Source organism: Chanos chanos, chromosome 9 (genome assembly GCF_902362185.1).
Source record: "Chanos chanos chromosome 9, fChaCha1.1, whole genome shotgun sequence".
NCBI lineage: Eukaryota > Metazoa > Chordata > Actinopteri > Gonorynchiformes > Chanidae > Chanos > Chanos chanos.
The window spans coordinates 3561208-3584580 of record NC_044503.1 but is presented as its reverse complement, the minus strand read 5'-3'; the positions used below and the strand labels follow the sequence as shown (position 1 = coordinate 3584580).

Here is a 23373-nt window from a genome sequence, read left to right as displayed (position 1 = left end):
TTTCAGGTAAAGCAGGACGGGGCAGAAAAGAACTACCACGGGTTTTTTTTTTTTTAACGCTGATATTTTTCAAGTTCTGCTGAAGCTATAGTGATGTGCTTACTTCTACATATCCACAGACAATTCATCCACGATTCCCTAGGAACGCTTTAACAGCACAAAAAAAAAAAAATCATTTTTTGCTCTTGAGATCCAGCAGAGATAGTCCAACTGAGCCATGTTTTTCCTCCATCCCCTCACCCCACCTCTCTCTCTCTCTCTCTCTTTCTTTCTCTCTCTCTCTCTCACACACACACACACAAACACACACTTTTTTGAAATTAAATTGATATGTATCTCACAGCTCACAGCTTTCTAAACATATTAAAGAAAAACATAATATTCTAGCTTGATTCTGGAATGTTCCATGCTAAAAGGGAGTGACACTTTTTGCCAGACTAGCACTGTGTTTTTTAACTAACTTCATCCAAATACAACATCTAGATTAAATACAACTGACCAACTCAAATGTATGCAACAATGAGCATAGTCTTAGCATACACCCTTACCCCTAAACACAAGCACACGATGGTGGTGACAGAGCTAATTTTAAGATTTCTAAGGTACAGGAGAACAAACTGTGATGTCATGGGCCAATTCCTTCCCCATCAACTTCTCTCTCTCTCACACAACAGCCACATAACAAAATAACAGCCTAGAGTAAGTGGATGGGGAAGTTTAAAAATTCTGCATGCTAATTAGGACTGGTCAAAGCCTGTCAATTTACCTAAGCCCGCCCATCGTACGCCCTGCCACGCCCCTTTCCAATCAGCTTTTTATGATATAAAAAAAACCCAGCCTGTTAATATGAAATGACTGAAACCTTTTCACTGCGATGGACGGATGACCTGTCCAGGGTGTTTCCCTGTCTTTTGCCCAATGAATGATGGGATAGGTTCTAGCACACCCTGTGACCCTAATTAGGATAACTGGCTTCGATAATGAGTGAGTGAGTAAGTGAGTGAGTGAAACCTTCTCAGCTGTTTCTCTAAACAACATGAAACATTAAATATGTATGTCTAACCAATTCTTCAGGTAACTGAATGACGATGCTACAGTACATCTATTCATTTCTCTCTCTCTCTCTCTCTCTCTCTCTCTCTCTCTCCTGCTCTTGCTCTCGCTCTTACGCTCTCAATTTCCCTCAGTCTTCTAATTCAGGTCTCCTCATTCTGCATGACATCTAAAAGCATACACCAGCCACCAGACACACCATACACTGGGATAGAAAACTGATTACCAGTTACCCCCCCCCCCCCTCTCTCTCTGATACTTCTGGTCAGATATTTTTTTAATAATTCACACTCCCACTCAGTACAGTTTGGCATGAGTGAATAATTCAGCACTGACATTTACGACAAAGTAAGAGACTGGTGGTGCATGTACATTGCGTAGGGATCTCACCGTGACCACGAAAATAAAATTAAAAGAGAAAGTAGCTTCTGACGCCTGGTGTGTGTGTGTGTGTGTGTGTGTGTGTGTGTGTGTGTGCGGACTGGTTTGTGTGCTGAGGTGGACGTTTATGTCATAGTCACTTCCTCATGTGTCCTGTGTGGCACTGAAGCATGCTGTAAGTTTCAGTGACCTCTCCATGACATCACCAACACTACCTACTGTCTGCCGCCCAGCCCGGCCACTCAGGCCATCGAATCAGAAAGTGTTAACCAAAGAGAGAAATATACAAATAAGTAAACACACAGTGAAAGAGGGAGGGGAGAGAGAGAGAGAGAGAGCGAGACAGAGAGAGAGAGAGAGAGAGAGAGAGAGAGAGTGGTGGGGGGGAGTCAAAAAGAGAGAGCGAGAGAGAGAGAGAGTCAAAAAGAGAGAGAGAGAGAATCAGAAAGAGAGAAAGAGAGAGTCAGAAAGAGACGTACACAGAGAAAGATAAAAGAGGAGGACAGAGACTCTCTCACACACACACACACACACGCACACACACACCACTATAACTGAACTTTTCCTTGCTTGTTCATCATGATCACCAAAACCGTGTGGCAGTTTGTCTTTGCTGAACGCAAATTTGCGTTGATGTAATGTGCTGCTACGCTTAAAATGAATGGGACACAAGACCCGAGCATGTTTTAAATACTTACAACATGACAAGATCTTATTCCTCTATGGCCCTGAATGCTCACATCCTGAACAACCGAATACCAACAAGGCTAGTCACTGTCTGGAAACGCTTTTGTTTTTAACATCCTGGTTTGACACCAGAGGCTGAAATTTTTAAAATAGATTTCACACATTTTAAATTCTTTTTGTATCTTCATATTTAAAGTTCTTTCTGGTTTTTTGTTGTTTTTTTTTTGTTGTTGTTTAATTTGATAATGTGTTGAACAGTTCGGTAGTAAATGACCTGAAGCCACGTTGTTGTTGTTCTTGTTGTTGTTGTTGTTGTTGTTGTTGTTGTTGCTGCTGCTGCTGCTGCTGCTGTTGCATTACTATTGCTTGTTTGTTCCATAAAATTTTCTTTCATTTTTGTGTATTGTTTTGGATATGCCGTGGTTGTATAGAACGATAATATTACCTTTTTTTTAATGCTCATTGAATCAGTTTTTCATGAATCTTTTCATATAATCAAATGTTTGTAATTTATATAAGTCGCGCGGTGCTCCCTTTGTTTCTCCGCGTCACCCAGACGTAACTGTTCTGACCTTGCGCTCTGACGCTCCGCTGTCTGTTCCTTTATCAGTGAGAGACATTCTTACCACTCCCTCCCTTACATCCCGGACTGTACCCTACGTCTCAGTGCCCTGTCGCTAATAAATTCGATCCCGCTCAGGCAATACCTTGTGACGCCTAAACAACACGCTTCTTTGGTCTCGCGACGCTTAGGACACAGTCCAAGAGAAACAGACTCGGAAGAGTGAGACAGAGAACATTGGATAAACAATTAAAACAAAGATTATTATGCTAGTTTTGTCTACATCAATAAATCACTCAGCGACCCACTTTTAAAGCCAAAACCCCTCTGGCAAATATGCATGCATAGACTGTTATTACTGTAGAAAAATTATAGATTTATAAAACTGAGAGAACTATTAGAAACTTTTGATTATAGTGAATGTTTTTTTATTAGATGGATCTTTTGAATGAAGAGATCCATCTGTGATCTTTTGAATGAAATTAAAACCTCGTGAAACTATGAAACTTTTTGTTTCAAGTGCAAAAGGCTGCACTATGAAAAACAGCTTAGCGTATCCTTTAATTAAAAATCGGAATATACAGGCATCAGTGTTATAACGTTCTAGCAATACACCAGGCAGTTCAACTAGTCCTCACAACATCCGGGCATTCCACGGCTTGCGCAGAATCGGAATGGCGGAGGTAAGTGAGCAAAAGGGCTTGGGGAGGAAACGAAGAGGCAAATGATTATTTGAGCATTGTAACGTTACGGAGTCCGTACTTTGCCAAGCCTGTGTATTTTGATCTTGACAGTTGTATCAGTTAACTGCGGTGTCGTAGAAAGTGACACGGCCTCGATAACGAGGAAGTTTAAAATGGGTGTTCTCGTTCTCCGTCTCGCCTCTCCGCGTTCGCTGCGTTGAAGAACCATTCCTAGTTTGCCAGATAGTGCGCTATAGAAAACAATAGGAGACCGGCACGTAAGTGGTGCTGAATAAGGGTTCCAGGTGCGCAGCTAGAAGAATGTTAGTTGATTTTTTGAGAAGTTCTGAAAAAGATGTCTGACACAAGGTTTGAAACACCGTCATTATCTTTCCAGCTCGTGCGGTTCCCCCCCTAGAACTATTTCCTTCTCGCGCCGGTCGTGAGTCTGCTGAACGTTCAGCACCGAGTCTCGGGAAAGCGCCCTGGTCCCAGTCTACATTCAGACACCATAACTTTGCTTTATTAAGTAGTCTGCTGTATTTACAAACTTATTTAAAGCTGTCCCCGGCTACTAAACTATTTCAGTTTGAGTTTAAATATAACCTCGAAGTGCTGCAAATTGTTTTTTGTTGTTGTTGTTGTTTTTTTTTGCCTCGAGGACACTGCTGCACAAAGTGAAGTTAGAACTTGGAAGAGTTGTGTTCTTTACTCTTCGCTTCTTTCGCTTTAACTTGTTTTAAAAACTCGAAGTTGATCTTTTTACTGATCAACGGGTTTCTGTGCCTGTCTAAGAGAGCTTTACATTGTCAAACCCTGGAGGAAGTTGGAGTCGTAGTTTTGATTTGGTATGACAGAGTCATCTGAATGTGAGAGCACGTTCCAGTTGTGGTCGTGACACGAGTGAGGGGTGAGACACCACGCGAAAGTGTGCCAACGTCAGTGATGTCGGTTAATTAAGTGTTTTTAAGAGGATCAACTACGGGTTAAAGTTACGTTATGAAGTCTCCGTTCGTCACATTTGTGTATGCAGAACATCATACGTGACCGTTGAGGCACGCTCTCTGAAACTTTGAGGCATCAAAGCTAAAAGGGCACTCTTGTTCCTCTCGACGTTTCCCCTCCTACATTCTTCTGTTTTACTGAATCTTATGCTCAGTCTAGTTACATGACTGTCTTTTTTTTTTCTTGATTTGCGCACAACCTGGCTGAATTCTCAACTACGTTAATTCAGACCACGCATGAACATGCAGTGAATGATTGGAACTATATCCAGTCATAGACAACTGTTGGAGAATCTGAAAAGAAACTAGTTGAGCTACCACTTCTTTGAGTTCCTTAACTGGCACCATGTCTGGCTGTTAGGGTTGATGATAGATGGAAATCCCCAGACTGGTGCTTTTCCCCCCCCGTGTGTTCTTAAAAATGGTGAAAATGAAATTTGACACACATAAAAAAAAAAGAGTTTGTACCCGGAGGCAGCTGATCTGAAAAGACTTTGCGAACGCGACAGAAACCAGCTGACCTGCCGACCTGGAGCTGAGCTCCTCTGGTCTTTCTGCTTCTCCGTCACTCTCACTCTCTCTTTTCTGTGTGTCTCTCTCTCGCTCTCTCTTTTCTGTCTCTCTGTCTCTCTTTTCTGTGTCTCTCTCTCTCGCTCTCTCTTTTCTGTCTCTCTGTCTCTCTTTTCTGTCTCTCCCACGCTCTGGCACTATTTCTCTCTTGTTTCTGTCTCTGCCCTGTCTTTCTCTTCTCCTTACCTCCCCGTCTCTTCCCCTTTCTCTCTGTCTCTCTCTCTCTCTCTCTCTCTCTCTCTGTCTCGCTCTGTCACTTTCTGTCTGCCCGTGTCTCTCGTTAGTCCTCTGGTCTGATATCATTGTCTTGTATGCTTCTGTAAACTGTGGTATTAACCTCACAGACGGGATTTGGACTCTCTCTCTCTCTCTCTCTCGCTCTCAGCTGTCTGGATGGGCTCTGCGTATAACAGCCTAGCCCTTAGCCTCAGCGATGCAGCGCAGCGAGAGGCGTTTCCCCCGGCAACCACATCCCTAGAGGAGGCGGAGCAGAGGCCGGGGGTCCCACAGGTACGGCCAGTGAAGATGGCCACACGGTCCATAACAGTGAGTGGAGCTCTTTCCTCATTCACGTTTTACAGTTACATTTACGTTTACATTCATTTAGCAGACGCTGTTATCCAAAGCCACTTCCCAGACAGGCAGGGTACAAACGGAGCATTAAAACCTAGCCGCGGTAAAGAGCCGTCTGTTGCATAAGTGGCACCCACCGTTAAATTCAACATTGGATCAGATGTAAATGCAAGAACGTCTGAGGAAAATAAGAGACAGGGCTACAGGTGGTTCGATGGCCCCGTAATATAAACCATCAGCAACAAGTATAACAGAAAGTGCTGAGTGGTCCCTGTCGTAGAGGGAAGGAAAGCTACATCATAAACATAAGTGCACCCAGGTCAGTATCACCATAGCTTTACAGAATTTCTGAGGAACTGCAGTGACATATACCATCATGTTTGGTACATCAAATATACGTCCATGGTTCGAATTACGGGGGGGAGGGGGGGGAGGGGGGGGAGGGGGGGGGGGGTTGGGGTGGGGTCTGACCCCCCTAATTAAGACTTGGATGAAACATTTATATATAGCCCTGGAGAAAAAAATGTATCCCCCCCCCCGACTGTCAGTGTATAATTAGCACTCTGTGTCCGTCATCATTCACGACAATTTCTTATGCCAGTCGCTCTTCAGAATATGTTTTTGCATTAATTTGTGTCTGAGTTTTTGTTGCTGCTCTGCATACAAACAGTTATACATACACTCATCCGCTTTGACTGAGTCGGTCTAATCAACAGTGAATCATCGTCTAAAGTGTCTGTGACGAAACAGAACCTGACCAGGAGAAGTTTTTCCTCAAAGCAAGATTTTTTCAAACAGCCAGATAACCGACATCAGAGGGCCAAAAGCGTCCAACGAGCACGTCCCAACTCTGCCCCCCCTGTCCGACGGCGTTTTAGGCGTTAAGTTATCTGGAAAACTCAGAAATTCCGCTTTGTGAAAATACACCCCACCCTACACACACACACACACACACCACACGCTCCACGCTCCAGGGGTCCTAAAGTCATCTGTGGAGCACCCACAGGAGTTCTGATCATTTGTTCATTTCAGTTGTTTGTTTTTAAATCGTGCAGTCTCAGCTCCTTTGATTATTAAAGAGTCATAAACAGTGGGCTCAGAACAGGCCGTGAGTACGGATGGCCTGGTGGTGAGACCGAGGGCCGGGCCGAGCGGTTGGCTCTGTGTTGTTGTATATGGGTCATTAATTAACCGCTGAGTCATTGTAACTCTGATTAAACACTCTTTTAGAGATGAAAGGGTTTTCAACAGCCCTGATTTTGTTCTTTGGTAGAAGTGGTGGTGGTTGGGGGGGTGGGGGTTGGGGGGGTGTTCAAAAGCTGTTGGGATCATTTTCTTTTTGGCTATTTCTTCTGCTTTTGCGTTTCATCTCAGCCCCCCCCCCCCCTTTTTTTTTTTTTTTTAGAAAACAAAAATGATTCATTTTCCACTCTGCGCATTCATAACTTAAAAGAAAAGGCGAAACATAGCCTTTTCATAGTCCATAGCCGTGTGTGGGATGGCTTGTGAATGTGAATGAATGGGTAGTGGTTCAGTAGGTCTCTGTGAGAAGACGTTCACTGGTGCTCCACGTGTGTGTGTGTGTGTGTGTGTGTGTGTGTGTGTGTGTGTGTCCGCAGGGTGGCGAGATGCCACTGGAGGAGCTGCTGGCCCTGTATGGGTATGATGTGCCCGGACCCGTCAAACGACGAGGCCAGGAACCCGACCGACTGTCCGCATGCCTGCCCGACACGACACTGGACAAAGTGAGAATCCGTTTCTTCATTCAATTCAGTTCAGTTCAGTTCAGTCAGTGTCTCCATGGGACCACTTCCCCTACACTACCTCCAGCCTGTAACAGACCTGTTAAAACAAACCCAATTCAGGAGGAAAAAACGTAACCGAATATTACTACAAGCAGGACAGTCTCACTGTGATGTAATTTTAGGGAAATGAGTGCTTGTTTATATTTCATAATATGGGTTTAAATTCCCTGATTTGCGCTGGGATGGAACTGGATGTCTGGCTTTTTTTTTTTTTTTTTTTTAATTAAAAAAGGTCGAGTGTCTGATGTAACGGATGCCAGCTCAGACATCTTTAGAGAAGCGTTATTGACTCGGTAGAAAAAAAAAAGCATTATTTGACGTGAACTGTTCTCTTCAGCTCTGTTTGGGGGGGGTTGCACTTTTGTACAGACGCTACTGTCACATAGCACTTTTCACGGTCCCTTAGGGTCAGTGCTTCCAGCTAGCGCTGTTTGACTTTACAGATAACCTTTTTTTTCCAGCCTCTCGCTTCTAAACACTAGGGTTCTGTTAAGAGATTAAAAAAAAAAAAAACCCCTGACCAGAAACACCATAACCACATTCAGTCTCTCGCACGGGGCTTGTGTGGCAATGCCGACGCGGGACTGAGTTTTGGACTCTCCGCAGGATCAGATGACGAAGGGTCAGTTCTCAGGAGGAGAAGACGAGGAGACCCGGTCCTCCGCCGACGACCTCGCCTCTTCCCTCGCCTCTCACGCCTCTGATCTGTTACGATGCCACTTACGAGGTGAGACGCTGCGTCCCTCCTGTTTGACACACGCGCGCGCGCGCGGCCACGTTCACGGGGTATGTCGCGTGCTGCGCTGCCCGGCCGCGTGTTCTGTCGGCCGTCTTCTGGTTACGTTGGGACGTTTTAAAACGTTCCGCTGGTTCGCGTCCATTGGTTCCGACGTGACTTAACATTCCAAACAAACATCTAGCGTATAGCGCTAGTTCTGTGGTGGTGAAAATGAATAAACAAACAAACAAACAAACAAGGAGGTGCATTGCATTTAAATCCTAAGATAACTTAATCGTAGCCTTTTCTTGTTGAAAAGTTTACTTTGAAATCTGTCGCGTCAGTCCCCTCATACCTTAAGTTGATACGGCTGTTTTTAAACGTGTGTCTGTAATAAAGTTTTGATGCGACCAGTTTAGTTTCATCTAATGCCGTACCGCTCGTGTAAATACAAACTGACGTATCTTTTTCGGGTCAGTCACCGTCGGTGTTGTGGGCGTTGCCTAATGGCCGTGTGTAACCTCATGCACCTGCCTCCTTTTTCTCAGCCCACCCCGAAACAGGTGGAGACAAAGACGCCTCCGTCAGCTCCTCAGACGAAGACTCAGAAAGCACCTCCATCCCCTCCAACGACGGACACAAGGCAAGGCTCCGAGCTGTGTACACCACACCACACAACACAACACAACACAACATGACACAATACCACATGACGCAACTTGATATGACTCGCCACAACGCGACACAGCACAACTCTGTGCAGAGTAATTGAGGACTTGGATAAGGGGCTGCCGAGAGTTCAAACTCCTCTTCTGGAGTTAGAAATGAAATAAATAAGTAAATAAAACCTCATTTGCTGAGAGTGCAGTGACGAAAATGAATACAATTACAATTGTACTGTAGAAAATAACCGTTTAAAGCGACCCAAATATGACCTGTTCTGTCCATTTTTTCGATGACCAGGACATCATGGTGGGGTCGCAGTACCAGGCCGACATCCCTCCTCTGTGTTCCTTCTCCTGCCATGAGAGAGGTGAGCTCTGCTTTCAGGGTGGATTTTTACCCTAAACACAACGGCTGGGACCAGTCCTGTCTTCTCTGAACTGACTGAAGAACATTTAAAAGATCTATAAAACGTATCCATCTCTAAACTCACATTTATTCATTTAGCAGAAACTTCTCAAAATCGACTCCCGAGATCTCTAGGTTGTAGAGTTCGCCTTTTTCTTCTAATTAGAGGCATCTTGAGTCAGCAGTTGATTAGTTTCGAGTAATGGAATCAGAAGAGATCAGTGGCTGTCAGAGGAAAAGCCAGCACGCGCCGTGGTCCTCCGGGCAAAGGGTCGCTGACCTCGGCCTGATTTGCTGTGACCTGTCTGTAGACCATGCAGACCATGTAGTGTTTCCCAGCGCTCAGGGTGTCTGCTCTTGTGATCCTGCAGCTTATGAGAGAGAGGACCAGCTCCTGTGGACCCCCAGTGTGCTGTCAGGGCAGGCAGTGGAGGAGTTTCTGCTCCACGCACAGAGGAGAGGAGGGCAGGAGGAGGTGACAGACACTGTAATCTCAGGGGACATAGTCAAAGACAACGAACAGGTACACACACACACACCATCTCTCTCTGCATCTGCATACAGACACACACTCTCTCTCTCTCTCTCTCTCTCTCTCTCTGCATACACTCACACATGCACAAAATCTCTCTCTGCGTACACACACACACACACACACCATCTCTCTCTGCATCTGCATACAGACACACACACTCTCTCTCTCTCTCTGCATACACTCACACATGCACAATATCTCTCTCTGCGTACACACAAACACACACACACCATCTCTCTCTGCATCTGCATACAGACACACACACTCTCTCTCTCTGCATACAGTCACACATGCACAATATCTCTCTCAGCATACACTCTCACACACACACACACACACACACACACACACACACACACATACCCAAGCATCTCTCTCTGTTAGGTTCTGTGCTTGAGTCATAAGCAAAGTTTGTCATTCAAGTCCCTTGGGATCTTCAGTTTTTTTTATAGCTTTTTCTGTTGACAAATTTAAATAACATTCAAATGAGTTGAAATGCTTTTTTCGTTTTTCATCAGTATAAATTCAGTTGTTAAAGTGCCCGTATTGACTCTCACTGAAAAGCGGAGACTCTTTACTAAACACGGTGCAGAGTGTGCCCGTATTGACTCTCACTGAAAAGCGGAGACTCTTTACTAAACACGGTGCAGAGTGTGCCCGTATTGACTCTCACTGAAAAGCGGAGACTCTTTACTAAACACGGTGCAGAGTGTACAGTTCTCTGCTCTGAACACGGTGGCTGAGAGAGAGTTTTTCTTCTCCTGCTTATTATCTCCTGATGTTGGTCAGTGATAATGACTTGAATGGGTTTATAATAGCAGCTATTTCTCAAATTCTGTCAGCTTTGGTTTCAATGTGTTTCTCTCTCTCTTTCTCTCTCTCTTTCTCGCTCTCTCTTCCCCTCTCACTCTGTCTCATTCTCTCTCTCTCTCTCTCCTTCTCTCTCTCTCTCTCTCTTTTTCTCTCTCACTCTGTCTCACACTCTCTCTCTCTCTCTCTCTCTCTCTTTCTCTCTCTCACCCTCTCACTCTGTCTCACACACTCTCTCTCTCTTTCTCTCTCTCTCTGTGACAGGCTCTGTATGAACTGGTCAAATGTAACTTCAATGCAGAGGAAGCACTGAGAAGACTACGCTTCAATGTCAAAGTGTTCAGCGGTAAGACCTTTTAAATTTAAAAAGAAAAAAGTAGTCACTCTCTCTCTCTCTCTCTCTCTCTGTCTCTCTCTCTCCTCTTCAGGTCTCACCAGACTAATTTGACTCATTTAGTGATTCCAATTGAGTGTCTTACAGCGGGTTTTATGGCGTTCGTCTCTGTTGACTCAGGCCCGATGAGGTTGGTGATGACGTTGGCTCGGTTCCAGCGCAGAGATAGAATGAAGTCCTCTCACACATACCCTCTGTTCCTTTCTTTGTCTTATTGTCTGGGGTTTTCGTGTCTCAGGGGTGTCTGAGTCAGGCTCATGTGTTTGACGGTAAAATTACTAATTTTGCCTTTTTTTTTTTTTTTTTTTTCTTTCTCTCGCTCACTAACGCATCTACTGCGATGCCTTTCAAGAGCAAAATGAATTGCTCAATATTAAGGCAAGATTAGACATCAGCAGACGCTGTCTTTCTGGAACATTCCAATCTCGCCCTTTGGAAGGGTGAGCACAGATGTCCTCTGTAGTCTCGAAGGCTCTGAGATTATGTGACATAAGGCGTAATTTCTCTGGACTGGAACGCGTTTTGCGTTCCAGTGCGTGTTGTGGAGGTTGATGTTTCTTTGAATGAATGGAGAAGCTTTGGTGTCATTCCCCACTGTGTCAGTTTGACGGGTAATTGCCTCTGAAAGGCCCTTTTTTTTTTCCAGCTCAATAAAAGTCTAGACTGTGCTGACGAAAGTGTGTGAGGTCGTTCCTATGAGGGTTGTTCAGAGACAGATTAGTCAAACACAGACTAGTGCCCGAGGACAGAGCGTCAGAGAGTTCTACAGACCGTGTAGATATGCTTCGAATCAGGATCCAGGTCCTGGGCAATGAAATCTTGGTTTAGGTTAGACGTCGGGGCCCGCAGTTGGTCATGGTTTGGATCCAGGTCTTGAGATAGTTGATCTGGACTTCAGTTTTGGTCAGGGTGCAGATCTTAGGGCCTGGCTTGGATCCTGGTCCGAAGAACTTTTGACTTACACATCAGATTTTGTCCATGCTAAAGATAATGAGTTATTTTTTTTCTCTTTTTTTTTTTCTTTTTTTTTGTATTCACAGAGGAGTTATGCGCCTGGAGTGAAGAGGAATGTCGGAATTTCGAACACGGATATCGGGTTCACGGGAAAAACTTCCACCTCATTCAGGCCAACAAGGTGAACAGAGGGGGGACAGTGCTGGATATGTAGAGTTTCATCACTGTCTCAGAGGGCTGGAATGTCTGCAGGTTGTTTCGTTTATCTGCCCGCAAAATGTCAAATCTTTCAAGGCTGTTGATGGAACTCTAAAACCAGTACGTTCCTTTAACTGTCCTGAGGGTCATAGGTCGTAGATAAAACTTTTGACCCTTTGGAAACTGCCCCATAGATCAGATCCCAAACCACCTGTTTGAGAACTGCCTCCGTCTCTGCTAAACATTGGCGTGGTGTAAAACATAGGCCGACTTAAAATAGTCAGGCCGCGTAGAGAGGCCTGTGGGTGTTTTACGTGTGTACTCACAATTTTAAATTGAACCTTGGGACAGATTACCGACAGATTAAGTTGAATCTGTGGGACAGATTATCTCAGAATTCTGATCTAACTGATTACAGAAAAAAAACGTGAAATGTCTTGGAATCCACACCCCCCCCCCCCCCCCCCCCCCCACCCCCAAAATCTGATTCAGCAGTATCACTCCTTACGACAGCATGATTCGGTTTTCATCAGAACTAGTTTTCCCTTTTTTTTTTTTTTAATTTTTTTTAAAGCAGGCCTGTTTAGACCTGTTCATCTCTGACAATCTTTCTCCCTGTCTCGCTCTCTGTCTCTCTTGCTCAGGTACGGACGCGCTCCGTTGGGGAGTGTGTGGAATACTACTACATCTGGAAGAAATCAGAGAGATATGAGTTCTTTACCCAACAGGCCACCAAGCTGGGCCGCAAGAAATACAGCTTACAGTCCGGGAACCTGTGAGTCACTCCGCAACAAACGCTTCATCTGCTAGCGTGACTGATATTCCGATTATTTACCGCCGCGGGGCAGAACCTCTCAGCCGTCAAACCCGGGAGAGAGATCCGGCCCGGGATTACGCTGCAAAGTTGTGACCCATAACCCGTCTGTTTACACAAGCCGCGAGTTCTTTTCACATTCAGAGACGAAGGCTAATTCATCAAGGGTGGCTGACCGTGTACAGCGGTTTAAAAGAAAGAAAAAAAGGAAAGATGTTGAGTTTTAGAAAATGACCAGTAGGTTGTCTTATAGAGGGAGAGAAAAAACATGTTTGACGGTGCAACATGTTGACTTCAACAAATACAGTTCGAGGCTCTTTCCATACTGCGAAAGAAACACAGGGAAGTGAGAATAACTGAAGCAAAACTAAGAATATGTTATTTGCAGAATACAGAATAACAAATAATATGTTATTTGTAATTTGTTCTTTATAGACTGTTACCATGACGTTCAAATCAAACAGAAATGTTCGTTACACCGCCCAATCAGAATTCAGATGTGTTTTCAACACGCCATGTGTTCATGGCTATGCTAGCTAACTTTTGACGGTTACTGTGGCGGGAAAAGGTGGCTCAAACTTTACTGAGCACTGATTTCCTGTTGAGGTGGTAACTTGGCTGGAGGGAGTCAGTGGTAATATCCTAGAATCTCTGGTATCTTCTTTATCTTTACAAACAGTTGTCGGCTGTTGTTCAGAGCTAACTCCAGGCTGAGTCGAATGGTTTTGTGCCACGGTAGCGCGGCGATTTAATTTGTGTTGATGGCTTTTTGACTCGATTCCTTTAGGGAGGATATGGATCAGGACGGAGACGTTGGCGAAACGGAAGGAGCCGGTAATTCTCACGGCTCGATGCACAGATCTGCCGTCCATCTCAATCCGCCGTCACCCACACCCACGGTGGACCTGGACAAACAAGGTAAGCGTCGCTCCGCCCTCCAGGAAAACCCGCAGTCTGTCGGTCAAGCCCTGCTAAATGTTAGTAAACGTTCTGACGGATGAAAAGCCAATTGTTTTGGGTTTTTTGTTTTTTTTTTTAGTTTTGAGTGTGGTGTTATCTCACCTCATCCTCCACTGGTTGCTCGCTAGTCTCCTGCTAAGTTCTGATCTCGTTTATGCCGTTGATTGCTGGATACGTTCTCGTCTGCATGCATCTTTTTTTTTGTTGTTGTTTTTTTTTATGATTTGCTCCATTATGTTGTGCATCTGTGTTCATCCCGTTGTGTTTGTGCTTTTCGTTTCTTCATGCGACTATTTGTTTTGTTTTTTGTTTTGTGTTTGTTTGTTTGTTTGTTTGTTTGTTTATGTTTGTGTTTATGGTGGTGGTCCAGAAGAAGAGGGCCTGAGATACTCAGATCAGTTTCAGGGGCGCCCACGAAGGAAGCGCACGCCACGCTACCTGTTAAGACCCTGAGTTCACTGCACACAGATCACACAGAACAACCAGGGCAACTCAGGTAACAGCAGGCAAACAGAGAGAGAGAGAGAGAGAGATTCTCGGATAGGATATCAGTTTTTTCCCAGTCTTGCTCCTGGAGGCTCACCGCAGCACAAGTGTTAAAGCCGTGTTTTAACTGAACGCGACACGAAAATTTACAGGCGATGCGAATGCATGAAAAGTCAATGGCAGGAGACGAATGGGCGGAGTTAATCACGGCGAAACTGCAATCGATGCGAAATGGGTGAAATGAGCGTTCGATTGAGTTAATAATTGTTCAGCTCGAGCGAAAATTTCACCTGGTGAAAGCCAATCACCTTCAAGTAGGGCTAGAAGCCACGCCCCTTCTCCAGAAAACTCTTCAGTTGTGTGTATTCTGATTGGTGTCATCAAAAATGCTTGCTGTGACGTGGCACGAATTTCAGTCGTTCATTTTTCAAGGCAAGCGATCAAACTCAGGCTAGGACAGCGAAGATTTTGCTTCGTGCTTCGTTAAAAACGCCCCTTTAGATTTCTCCCAGCTCTAACATACGGGATTGAACTCATCAGCTAATTATCAATTCCTTGTGTTGGAACAGGGAAAGAAGGAAAACGTCCTGGGCCTCCAGGAGCATGGCTGAGAAACACTGCAGGGTTTTGTTGTAGGTTGTACAAAGTCAGACCTCCAGTCATGTGATTCTCTCACTCTGTTGGAAATACAGCAGCGGTTGTCTTCCAGCTCATAGAAGGGGAGGAAGGGTCATTGGGTTGATATCCTCCAAAGCACCTCTCTTACCAGCTGTGATTTGACTCTGACTCGATGATCTTCAAAAACAGCTCAGTTTTGGATGTCCGATCTCTTATTCCCGAACGCAGGGCCGGAGACGGGAGATCGGGAGCTGCGTGGCGACCCTCGTCCGGATCCGCCAGGGGAGGAGGAGGATCTGTACAGCCCTCTGTCTTCTTCCCCCTCCCTGGAGGAGCTTTGTAAAACCACCACCATCGCCGCCGCCACCACCACAAACTGTCCAAGCTTGGAGAACCACCAGGCTCCACCCCCAGACCATCCGTACGCTTCCCCCAGGACCGGCAGAGACCCCCCTACTCCGCCACCGAACACTGGGATCTGCGGCAGAGGAGGGGGGTTCTACCAGCTTCAGCTCGAGTCTTTCGTGAAGGACGGCCTACCCGCCGGGTCAGAGCGCGGAGCTTCTAGAAGACTCCAGATGGACTTTTCCTTGCCGTCTCCCCCCGCCCCCTCCTCTGCCGTGGCTCCCTCGGTCCCGGTCACAGCTGACTTTGGGGTCGTCGGCGGATTCCTGTGCCCCTCTTCTGCCCTTTGCCCTCCGCCTGTCCAACACCCACGCTCCCTCACGCAGTGACGTGTCGGGGTGACTGTTTCGGTCGTGGAAGTACGTTCCCAAAAAAAAACGAAAAGAAAAAAAAAAAAAAAAACCTGGAGGCTAGTCAACCTATCCTGTAACGTCTGATGGATAGTTAGCGTTAGCCTCCACGCTACAGTGCTGGTTTCTGTCGTTCTGAAGAAACAAAGGACATTTTTGCGAAGCAGTGTTATTTGAAAGTTCTGAGGAAAGAGAGATTTTGGGGTTAGAACCTTTTGTCCATGCTGTACTGGAGAAGGGGCCTTGGCTTTTGTGGCTGAGGAGCCGTAAACTTCTGTCTCTCACAAACACAGATTGCAAACGTGTGTTTTGGAATGACTACTTTGAGGAGCCTTTCCATTTTTGGATCTTTCTGGAAATAAAAAAGGATAAGCTGGCGTTGGCTTGTCGACATTGACTTGTCAACGATTTTATGGCCAAAATCTATTATACTAGAACGACTGATGTACTGTCCAACATTACGGATTTGTTCCTCTGTTTTTTTTTTTTTCTTCTCGTTGTTGTTTCTGTTTTTGTTTTCATCCAGAGCCTCATCGGTGATCAGTCTATCCTAAATTCACAATCTAATGGTAACAGGGTGTTTTCAGGAGTTTTAGTGAAACATCTCTATAAAACTGGACTGCTAAATATATATATATACACACATGTAAAATTCTTGAAAGAAAAAAAAACTACCTAGCCCCTGATTGGACAATTTTTATTGGCAGGCTTCGTGCATTTCCTACTCCTGTGAGGTGTTGTTCTGTGGACCTTTTTAATAAGAATTGTTCGGTCTCTTTCTGTAACTGTTTTTTTTTTTTTTTACGCAACACTCATGAAATCCTGAACATCTTGTCCAAACGTTGAAGGGCTTTTGTAATATTAGAGAAAAAAATGTTTTATTGTTTAAACAAAAAATGTAAATCAGAGAAGTTATACCCCACCTGATGTGGTTTTTTTTTGTTGTTGTTGTTGTTGTTTTTTTTGCCTTGTTGCTCATTCCATTTAGCAAGACGATAAAATATCTCTTTGTTTCTTTTTTTCTTTTTTTGTTCCCTTGATACGTCTCAGGTGGCTCTCTCGCTTTTTACCGTGTCATCCTGAACTGTTCTGAAGAATAAATCTGAAATTTGGTTTCTGTATTCTGTATGGATTTTGGTGGGGAAAAAAAGATCCATCTAAGGTCCAGAATGGTGACCCTCTGTGGAGACGGTATTTTCTAATCATATTATCTCAGGCAGTGATGTATTTAAAGTTTTTGTCTCTCTAAAATTGCAGCACAGAATCAAAATCCAAATCTAAAAGGCGTTTTTACTTTATGTCTGAAGGAAATCAACGAAGGGCTGTTTGGTTGATTCTCAGAATTAACGATTGATGTCTTCTAGTTAATATTTCACATTTTTTCAACTTTGCCATTCAACTACATGGTGTGAAATCCCGTCACTTTTGGGTTTGCCATTAATCTTTTCTATGTGGTTATATTTGCTATCACAAGAAAGTTCGGGTTTTTATTGCACATATTGCTTGAGAACATTTTTTGAAACCGTTGTCTCTTTGAATCCAAAGTCAGAGCTGTATTTCAAAAACGATATAAACTTTTTTCACAGTCCTGTCTCTAGAGAGCAGCAGCTCTGCATCTTTTAAAGATGTTTCTTAGCTCTAATGAATCTAATCTAACTAACGCAGGGCATGACGTTTTGCCGATGACCTGGATCGGGTGTGTTACAGTGGAGAGAGATGTAAAACATACAGATCCGCGGGCCTCCGAGAGCAGGATTCCGATTCTGAAATTCCGATTTAGAATACGTAACTCAGACTTCAGATTTATTCGTTTGACTGGTTGCCAAGTGTGTACATCAGAAATGAACTGAAATTAAATTCTGGGACGTGTAACTCTTATGAGGACTGGTGGAATTGGAGTGAAACGTCTATATTCATCATTTTCCTCCACTTATTCCCACTGATTCTTTCTCTCGCTGGGAATTTCCAAGTGTTTCATGTGCAATAGGAAAGTCCCAATGAGAATTTTGGTGTGATTTTTTTTTTCTTTCTCTCTCTATCCCTAGCTTTTATTTGACAGCAAGTCTTTTTGAAGTGTTAGCGGGATTTCTTTTAAAAGACCTTGAATACACCCCCCCCCCCACCACCACCACTACCACCAAAAAAAAAAAGACAATCTAGCATGACTGTCCAGTATAATTATGACTTTTCTCCGCACGACTGGGACTACTTCCCGAAACACAGCCGCTCAGGTTTCAGCCTCCGGGGTCCCTTTGGCAACACCCTCCATGCCCCGCCCTCTTTTGTGTGATTGACAGAGTCCCGTCCAATCGTCTCTGAATCCCTTCCTTGGCGCCATACTCTGGAGTGTGCAAAACCCAGCCAACGTGGAACTGTCCACTTTTCTTACAGGTGCTGTGAGTAAGGTCCCAAAGCTGCATCCCAACCTTCCACCCTGTTACTGTGACAGAACTCAGGCTTGAGAGACAAAGTTTGGTTTTTTTTTTTCCTCCTCTTTGCGTATTAATCACTACTGAGGCAGACTGAGGTCCATTATGTGTGTTTGACGGAGCAGCCTGGCGTGGTAGAACTCGTATACTTTCTCCACCTCTTATTTGTGTCATCCCTTGTTTTGCGGTCCTGACCGAACCCGATCCAAACAAAGCACAGACCTTGAAGTCTTTAATTCTAACAAGACAGGATGAATCCTCAAGCCATTCTGAGAGATGAGATGTGCTTACGGTGAATTGGCAGGTAATTCGAATCCGTATGTGATCCAGATCTGAATAAAGGCTCTTGTTTTCTTCCCAATTTACAATTTATTTAAATATTTTTCTTTGTTACTTTTTTCTGTTTCTTTCATGAAAATGTTTTGACATCATTATTTTTTTGTTTTTTTTTTTGTCCCTACTTTGCAGAATGTTTGGACATTTATCAGAAAAGGGAGTAAAAACACTGCCTTTATTATTATTTTTTTTTCTTAGCAATTTATACATTACTGATTCTGTTATGTTGGTTTGTTGTTATAATTATTATCGTTATAATATTTTGTAAAAAAAAAAAAAATTAAAAAGTCAGATGGTAACAAGGGTGTTGTGTTGCTGATATACGCACACTCACACACACACTCACACAAACACTGGTGTTTGAATAAGGAATTTCATAAGGAATTTAAATACGTTGTAATTATTTCATTGAGATGACAATAAAACATACAGTTTGCTCCCTAGAGGTCCTAGCCGGTCTGACTGACTCTATTATGGCGAAAACAGGAAACAGTCCAATCCGTTTTGTTCTCTCTCCCAGGCTCAGACTAGTCTTTCAGTCATTCCTCGGTGTACCGACAGGGGGCGCTATGGCACGCACATCCACAGCCACACAGTTCCACCATTTCAAAACGATTCAGTATTCATACTGAGGGGACAGTGGGCAGAGCAACAAGATTTACATATTCATGAAGGGGATCTCTCTTCAATGCGTTATTCTTCGAAAAAAACAAAAAAAGTTTCCTTCCTGTTAGTCTGAATAAGGCCCAGGCAAACAAGCCCCCAAAGACAAAACTAAACCTGCTCCACGCTCCCTGGGAGACAAAACCCATTTGAGTGTTAGTAAGTTTAGTTACTCTGTCAAAGCTGACTGACAGTAAAATTAAGCATCGTCAGCTGCAACGCAGCGACTGTCTTAATCGACCTCTTTCGCCTCCATGCCATGACCTAGATCAGAGGTGAGGGTTGACATAATCCAACAAATCCTATTGGATTTGGTTTGTAACCAACGCTACATGGCGTCTGATTGGCTGAAGAACGCATATACCTGTTCCATGGGTGGAAATGAGTCTGTGACCTTGAGGCGTGACCTTGAAAAGCAGCAGGACATGACGACGGTCATTCCCTCAGAGCACCGATGACTCTACCGATGCGTTTAATATTCTTCACTTGATGACAGAAAAGAGGAAAAATGTCCCTTTTGTTGAAAACACAATGGGTACTGACTGTAAAAATGAACAAATTTATTTACTTGTTTGTGGGGTTTTTTTTTCATTCATTCGTTCCTTTATTCATTTGATCACACTTGTATTTGTGTGTTTTGCCAAACCAGCTTCAGCTTTGTGTGAGAGCCAAAGTGAAAACCTATTGCATATGCTTTATGTAGTGTGTTTAGGTCTGTTTTGTTTAAATTTCATATATTTGCTTCACCTTCACGGTGGCAGGTTTTTTTTGTAGAGTAAGGACCGTGTGAGGCTGGCGTCTCGTTTGACTTTTGCCTTTTGTCTGAAAGAAATGCCTTACGCTGAGAATAGGACGAGTTTTTTCAGCCATTTCATTTCCTTTCCTTTATTGAACTTGGTCTCTCTCTGTCAGTCATCTTAAGTTCAACAAATACATCCACAGCGATATACCGTCGCATACCTCGCAATTTACTCTGTTTGTTCTGGACCACGTTGGCATGAGTAGGTATGAAGGCCACGCCTCTCCTCTTCGCCCAATCTTTATTGGTTCATTTATGTCCTTCTGACCACCGTCTCAACCAATTACGTGAAGGCCGCAAAAGTATGTGACACGGTGAAACCATCTTTTGTCTTGGCCACTTTGGATATGACTTGCGACTGTTGGAAGTCAAATGGGAGACCATCACAACGAGTGTAACAAAGGGTTAGGTTTTCAGCCCAGCATCTCTACCGAGAAGAAACCTGATGGTTAGTGTTTCAGATGATGATTAGAGCATGTTCATTCTGTTGCTGGTGAGCAAGTTTGTGTCAGTGTATGTGTGTGTGTGTGTAGGCCCCACAACCTTGCTTTGGGTCGTGAAGAAAAAGAGGAAGAGAAGATGGACAGATGTCCATTGCTATCTTGCTCACGAACGCTGCTGTGTTCCTGAGGAAACCGGCACTTTGATGAGAGAGAAACTCTCTCTCTCTCTCTCTCTCTCTCTCCTTTGAAATTATGAAAGAGCGGAAAGTGCTTGCTCTGCTTCTCTCGTTATGAAAATTCAACAGAGGATCGTTTCAGATGTGAGAGGATAACCATACGCGTTCCACTGAGAGGCCGCCTTAATTGATTAAATACCACAGTTCAAAGTGGTCGTACAGGGTAGAGGAAATCAAATAAAACCGTCTTGACTTTTATTGCTCTAATTCTACTATTTTCTCAGTGGACGCCGCAAGTTTTACAAGCCTCTAATCTCAAACTGGGATGGGTTTTGTACACTTTTCAACCTTTGCTTAACCGAATAACACATAGGCCTACACAAACACCGTCTTTCACTTTAACCGCCAGCACAAACGGCACATACTTGACGTAAAAACGGTCTTCAGTCCACAGCCGGGAATTCATTGTTACTGAAATTGACTCTGTAGAGTAAAAAACCCAAGTATTTGTATGGTCTTCTGCAGGATCTGGACCTCATAAAAACAGCGGTTCACAAATACCATGTCAGTTTTTTGACCTAGATATTGGAGCCAAGCCTTTGTGACGGGATCTACTGTCAACCGCTGTGAATTACTGGTAATAGATAACATGTTTATAGGTTTCATGAGACAAATATGGTTATAGATGACATATTTGTTACATGATTTACTTCCTATGATCACTTACTGGGCTTTAGCTTCGAAACGGATGGCCGCTTGCTTCATTGGCTGTTGTTATAACGCTGGACAGAAAAAACCGAGGGCGAAATATTACTCATAATTAATAAAGAATAGGAGGGCGAATTTAATGTGGAAAAAGTCTCTCTCGTCACATTCTACAAATCTCTCTTATTCCTCTTAGCTTATATTTATACAAATGCGACCACTCCAACTCTGCTCTCCCAGAAAACAAGCGATCCCTAAAAAAATAAAGAAAAATAAAAGAAATAAGGACAGAAAAAAAGAAAGAAAGAAAACGATCTCACTTTATCCAACACATTTGTCAGTAGTGAGTCGCGTGACGTAAAACGTGCGCGTCGTCTGTTCATTTCGTGTTGTTCGTTAATGACTTCAGCATGCGTGTCTGTTCGTCTGTGCGCGTTCTATCTGCTCTGCCACATCCTCGAGACAACGGCTTTGTTTTTTTTTCTCTCCAAGGCCCTTGGGTCACCAGATTATTTAGTAACATTTGCTCTAATTCGCCGCTGAGAGTGTAATTGGATTTCAGCGAACTGGTGGAAATGACTGACTCCACAAGGCTCTGTTTACAAGAATAAAAAAAAAAAAAAAACAAGCAAAAACAACAACAACAACAACAACAAAAACCTTGCATTGTTTTTTGTGTGTGTGTATTTTCTTTGTTTATTTGTTTGTTTGTTTGTGTGTGTGTGTGTATGCGATTTTATCACTTGTCATTTGCTGTCATTCACAGCTGAGTGTGCACTTTCATTTCATAATATAACTTTAATTGATATAGCAGGCTTGTATTTTTCAGTGTTTTGTAGATGGGTGGGTTGAGAATAAGTGTATAATGTTTGACTGCCTGGGTGAATCATTTGAAGTTTGTACTTAGCCTCTTCTTTCAAACCAGTTGATGGTCTCACCACAAAGACGTCATTAAAATCAAACTTCTTCATTTTTCTTACTTGTGCAGCACTTGGCACTTTTTTTTTTCAGTAGTTTGGTCTGAAATGAGGAAATGCAGGCAGTTGGCGGGTGGCATTTAACATCAGTGGTTTGACTTGACCTGTGTCACATGACCTAACGTTCGACCCAGATATTGTGTGTGTGTATGTGTGAGTGTGTGTGTGTGAGTGTGCGTCCCAAAGATACAGCAAATGGGCAACTGCTGTAGCAAATAGATGTTTTTTGTGTTCTTCACCGGTGAGAATCTGTTCTGTCACTGGACACCTGGGGAAAAGTCTCACGCTACACATGCACACGCACACGCACACACACACACGCAAACATGCACACACACACTAGAGGTCAAGTGCTAGAAGCTAAAACTCTCACTGTATTCCACAGAGTGAAGTAAAAAAAAAAATCATGAAAGAGGGGATTGGTTGTCAATCTGGCAACCCAGTAGTGACGTTTTAACACAATCCATTATTTGTTGGCAGTCTCCTAAAACAGTGCACATATAAATATATGTATTTCTCTTTAACTTTGCACTTTCTCCTGCTCAAAATGGTACGTTTTCAGTTTGAAGGGTTGGCTTTTCGGTTTCAAGGTTTTGGGGTTGCCGTCCCACTCTATGACAAGTAGGTTTCTGACGGAGCTGGAAGCTGCCCGAGAATTGCGGTCTAGCGATTAGAGAAGAAGATGACTGACGTCTAACCTGTTGAAAATGCGCTTCAAAGAGCGCGCCGCACACTGAAACAAACGTTCTGCCAACACCGGCGAGAAGACGTGAGGTGGAAATTCACTTATTTTGAGAAGTGGGATTTAAAAAAGTGTTGGGCAGAGGCTGATATAAAGCAGTGTGTGATGGGTAATGGCTTTAGATGCTTTTTTTCCACGGAAACACCAAAGCCTGTGTCTCTGAGCTCTTGCAGGCACCGGGGCTGTTTCCCGCGTCGATGCCGATCCTAAGTCCGGTTCCTCTTAACCCAAATACATCCAGAACCAAACATCCACCGATTTCACCAATTTCAAGTGTGTTTACGAATGTGTATGATGATCAGGCCTGGATTAGCACCATGTGGCGCCACAGGGTGACCACAGCTTAAGTTCCCCCCTCACACAGGTGGTAATTTTGAAAGTCCGTCCTCTAGCACTGACGGTTCGGTTCGTGCTTTGTCTTGTAACTAACAAAACCAGCGATTTCTGCGCCTTATGATATGGCCCTGTTTCA

At 43.9% G+C, this 23373-nt stretch overlaps 1 protein-coding gene across 1 annotated transcript; it reads left to right on the top strand.

Annotated features, from left to right (window-relative positions):
* Nucleotides 1–5333: 5333 nt before the first annotated feature.
* Nucleotides 5334–14225, top strand: mier2 (mesoderm induction early response 1, family member 2). The gene is made up of 11 exons (XM_030784268.1): nt 5334–5486; nt 7133–7258; nt 7925–8045; nt 8600–8679; nt 9000–9069; nt 9479–9630; nt 10717–10798; nt 11887–11981; nt 12643–12773; nt 13600–13730; nt 14146–14225. The coding sequence occupies exons 1-11, from the start codon at nt 5334–5336 to the stop codon at nt 14223–14225; spliced, it is 1221 nt and encodes a 406-aa protein (XP_030640128.1).
* The last annotated feature ends 9148 nt before the right edge of the window (nt 14226–23373 follow it).

What these genes read in the sequence shown, in the direction of transcription:
- mier2 (XM_030784268.1), top strand. Translation starts at nt 5,334, where the DNA reads ATGGGCTCTGCGTATAACAGCCTAGCCCTTAGCCTCAGCGATGCAGCG. An exon ending in CCTCCAACGACGGACACAAG is followed by an intron (nt 8,680 to 8,999) that starts GCAAGGCTCCGA and finishes TTCGATGACCAG; the next exon opens with GACATCATGGTGGGGTCGCA. An exon ending in ACCTCATTCAGGCCAACAAG is followed by an intron (nt 11,982 to 12,642) that starts GTGAACAGAGGG and finishes TCTCTTGCTCAG; the next exon opens with GTACGGACGCGCTCCGTTGG.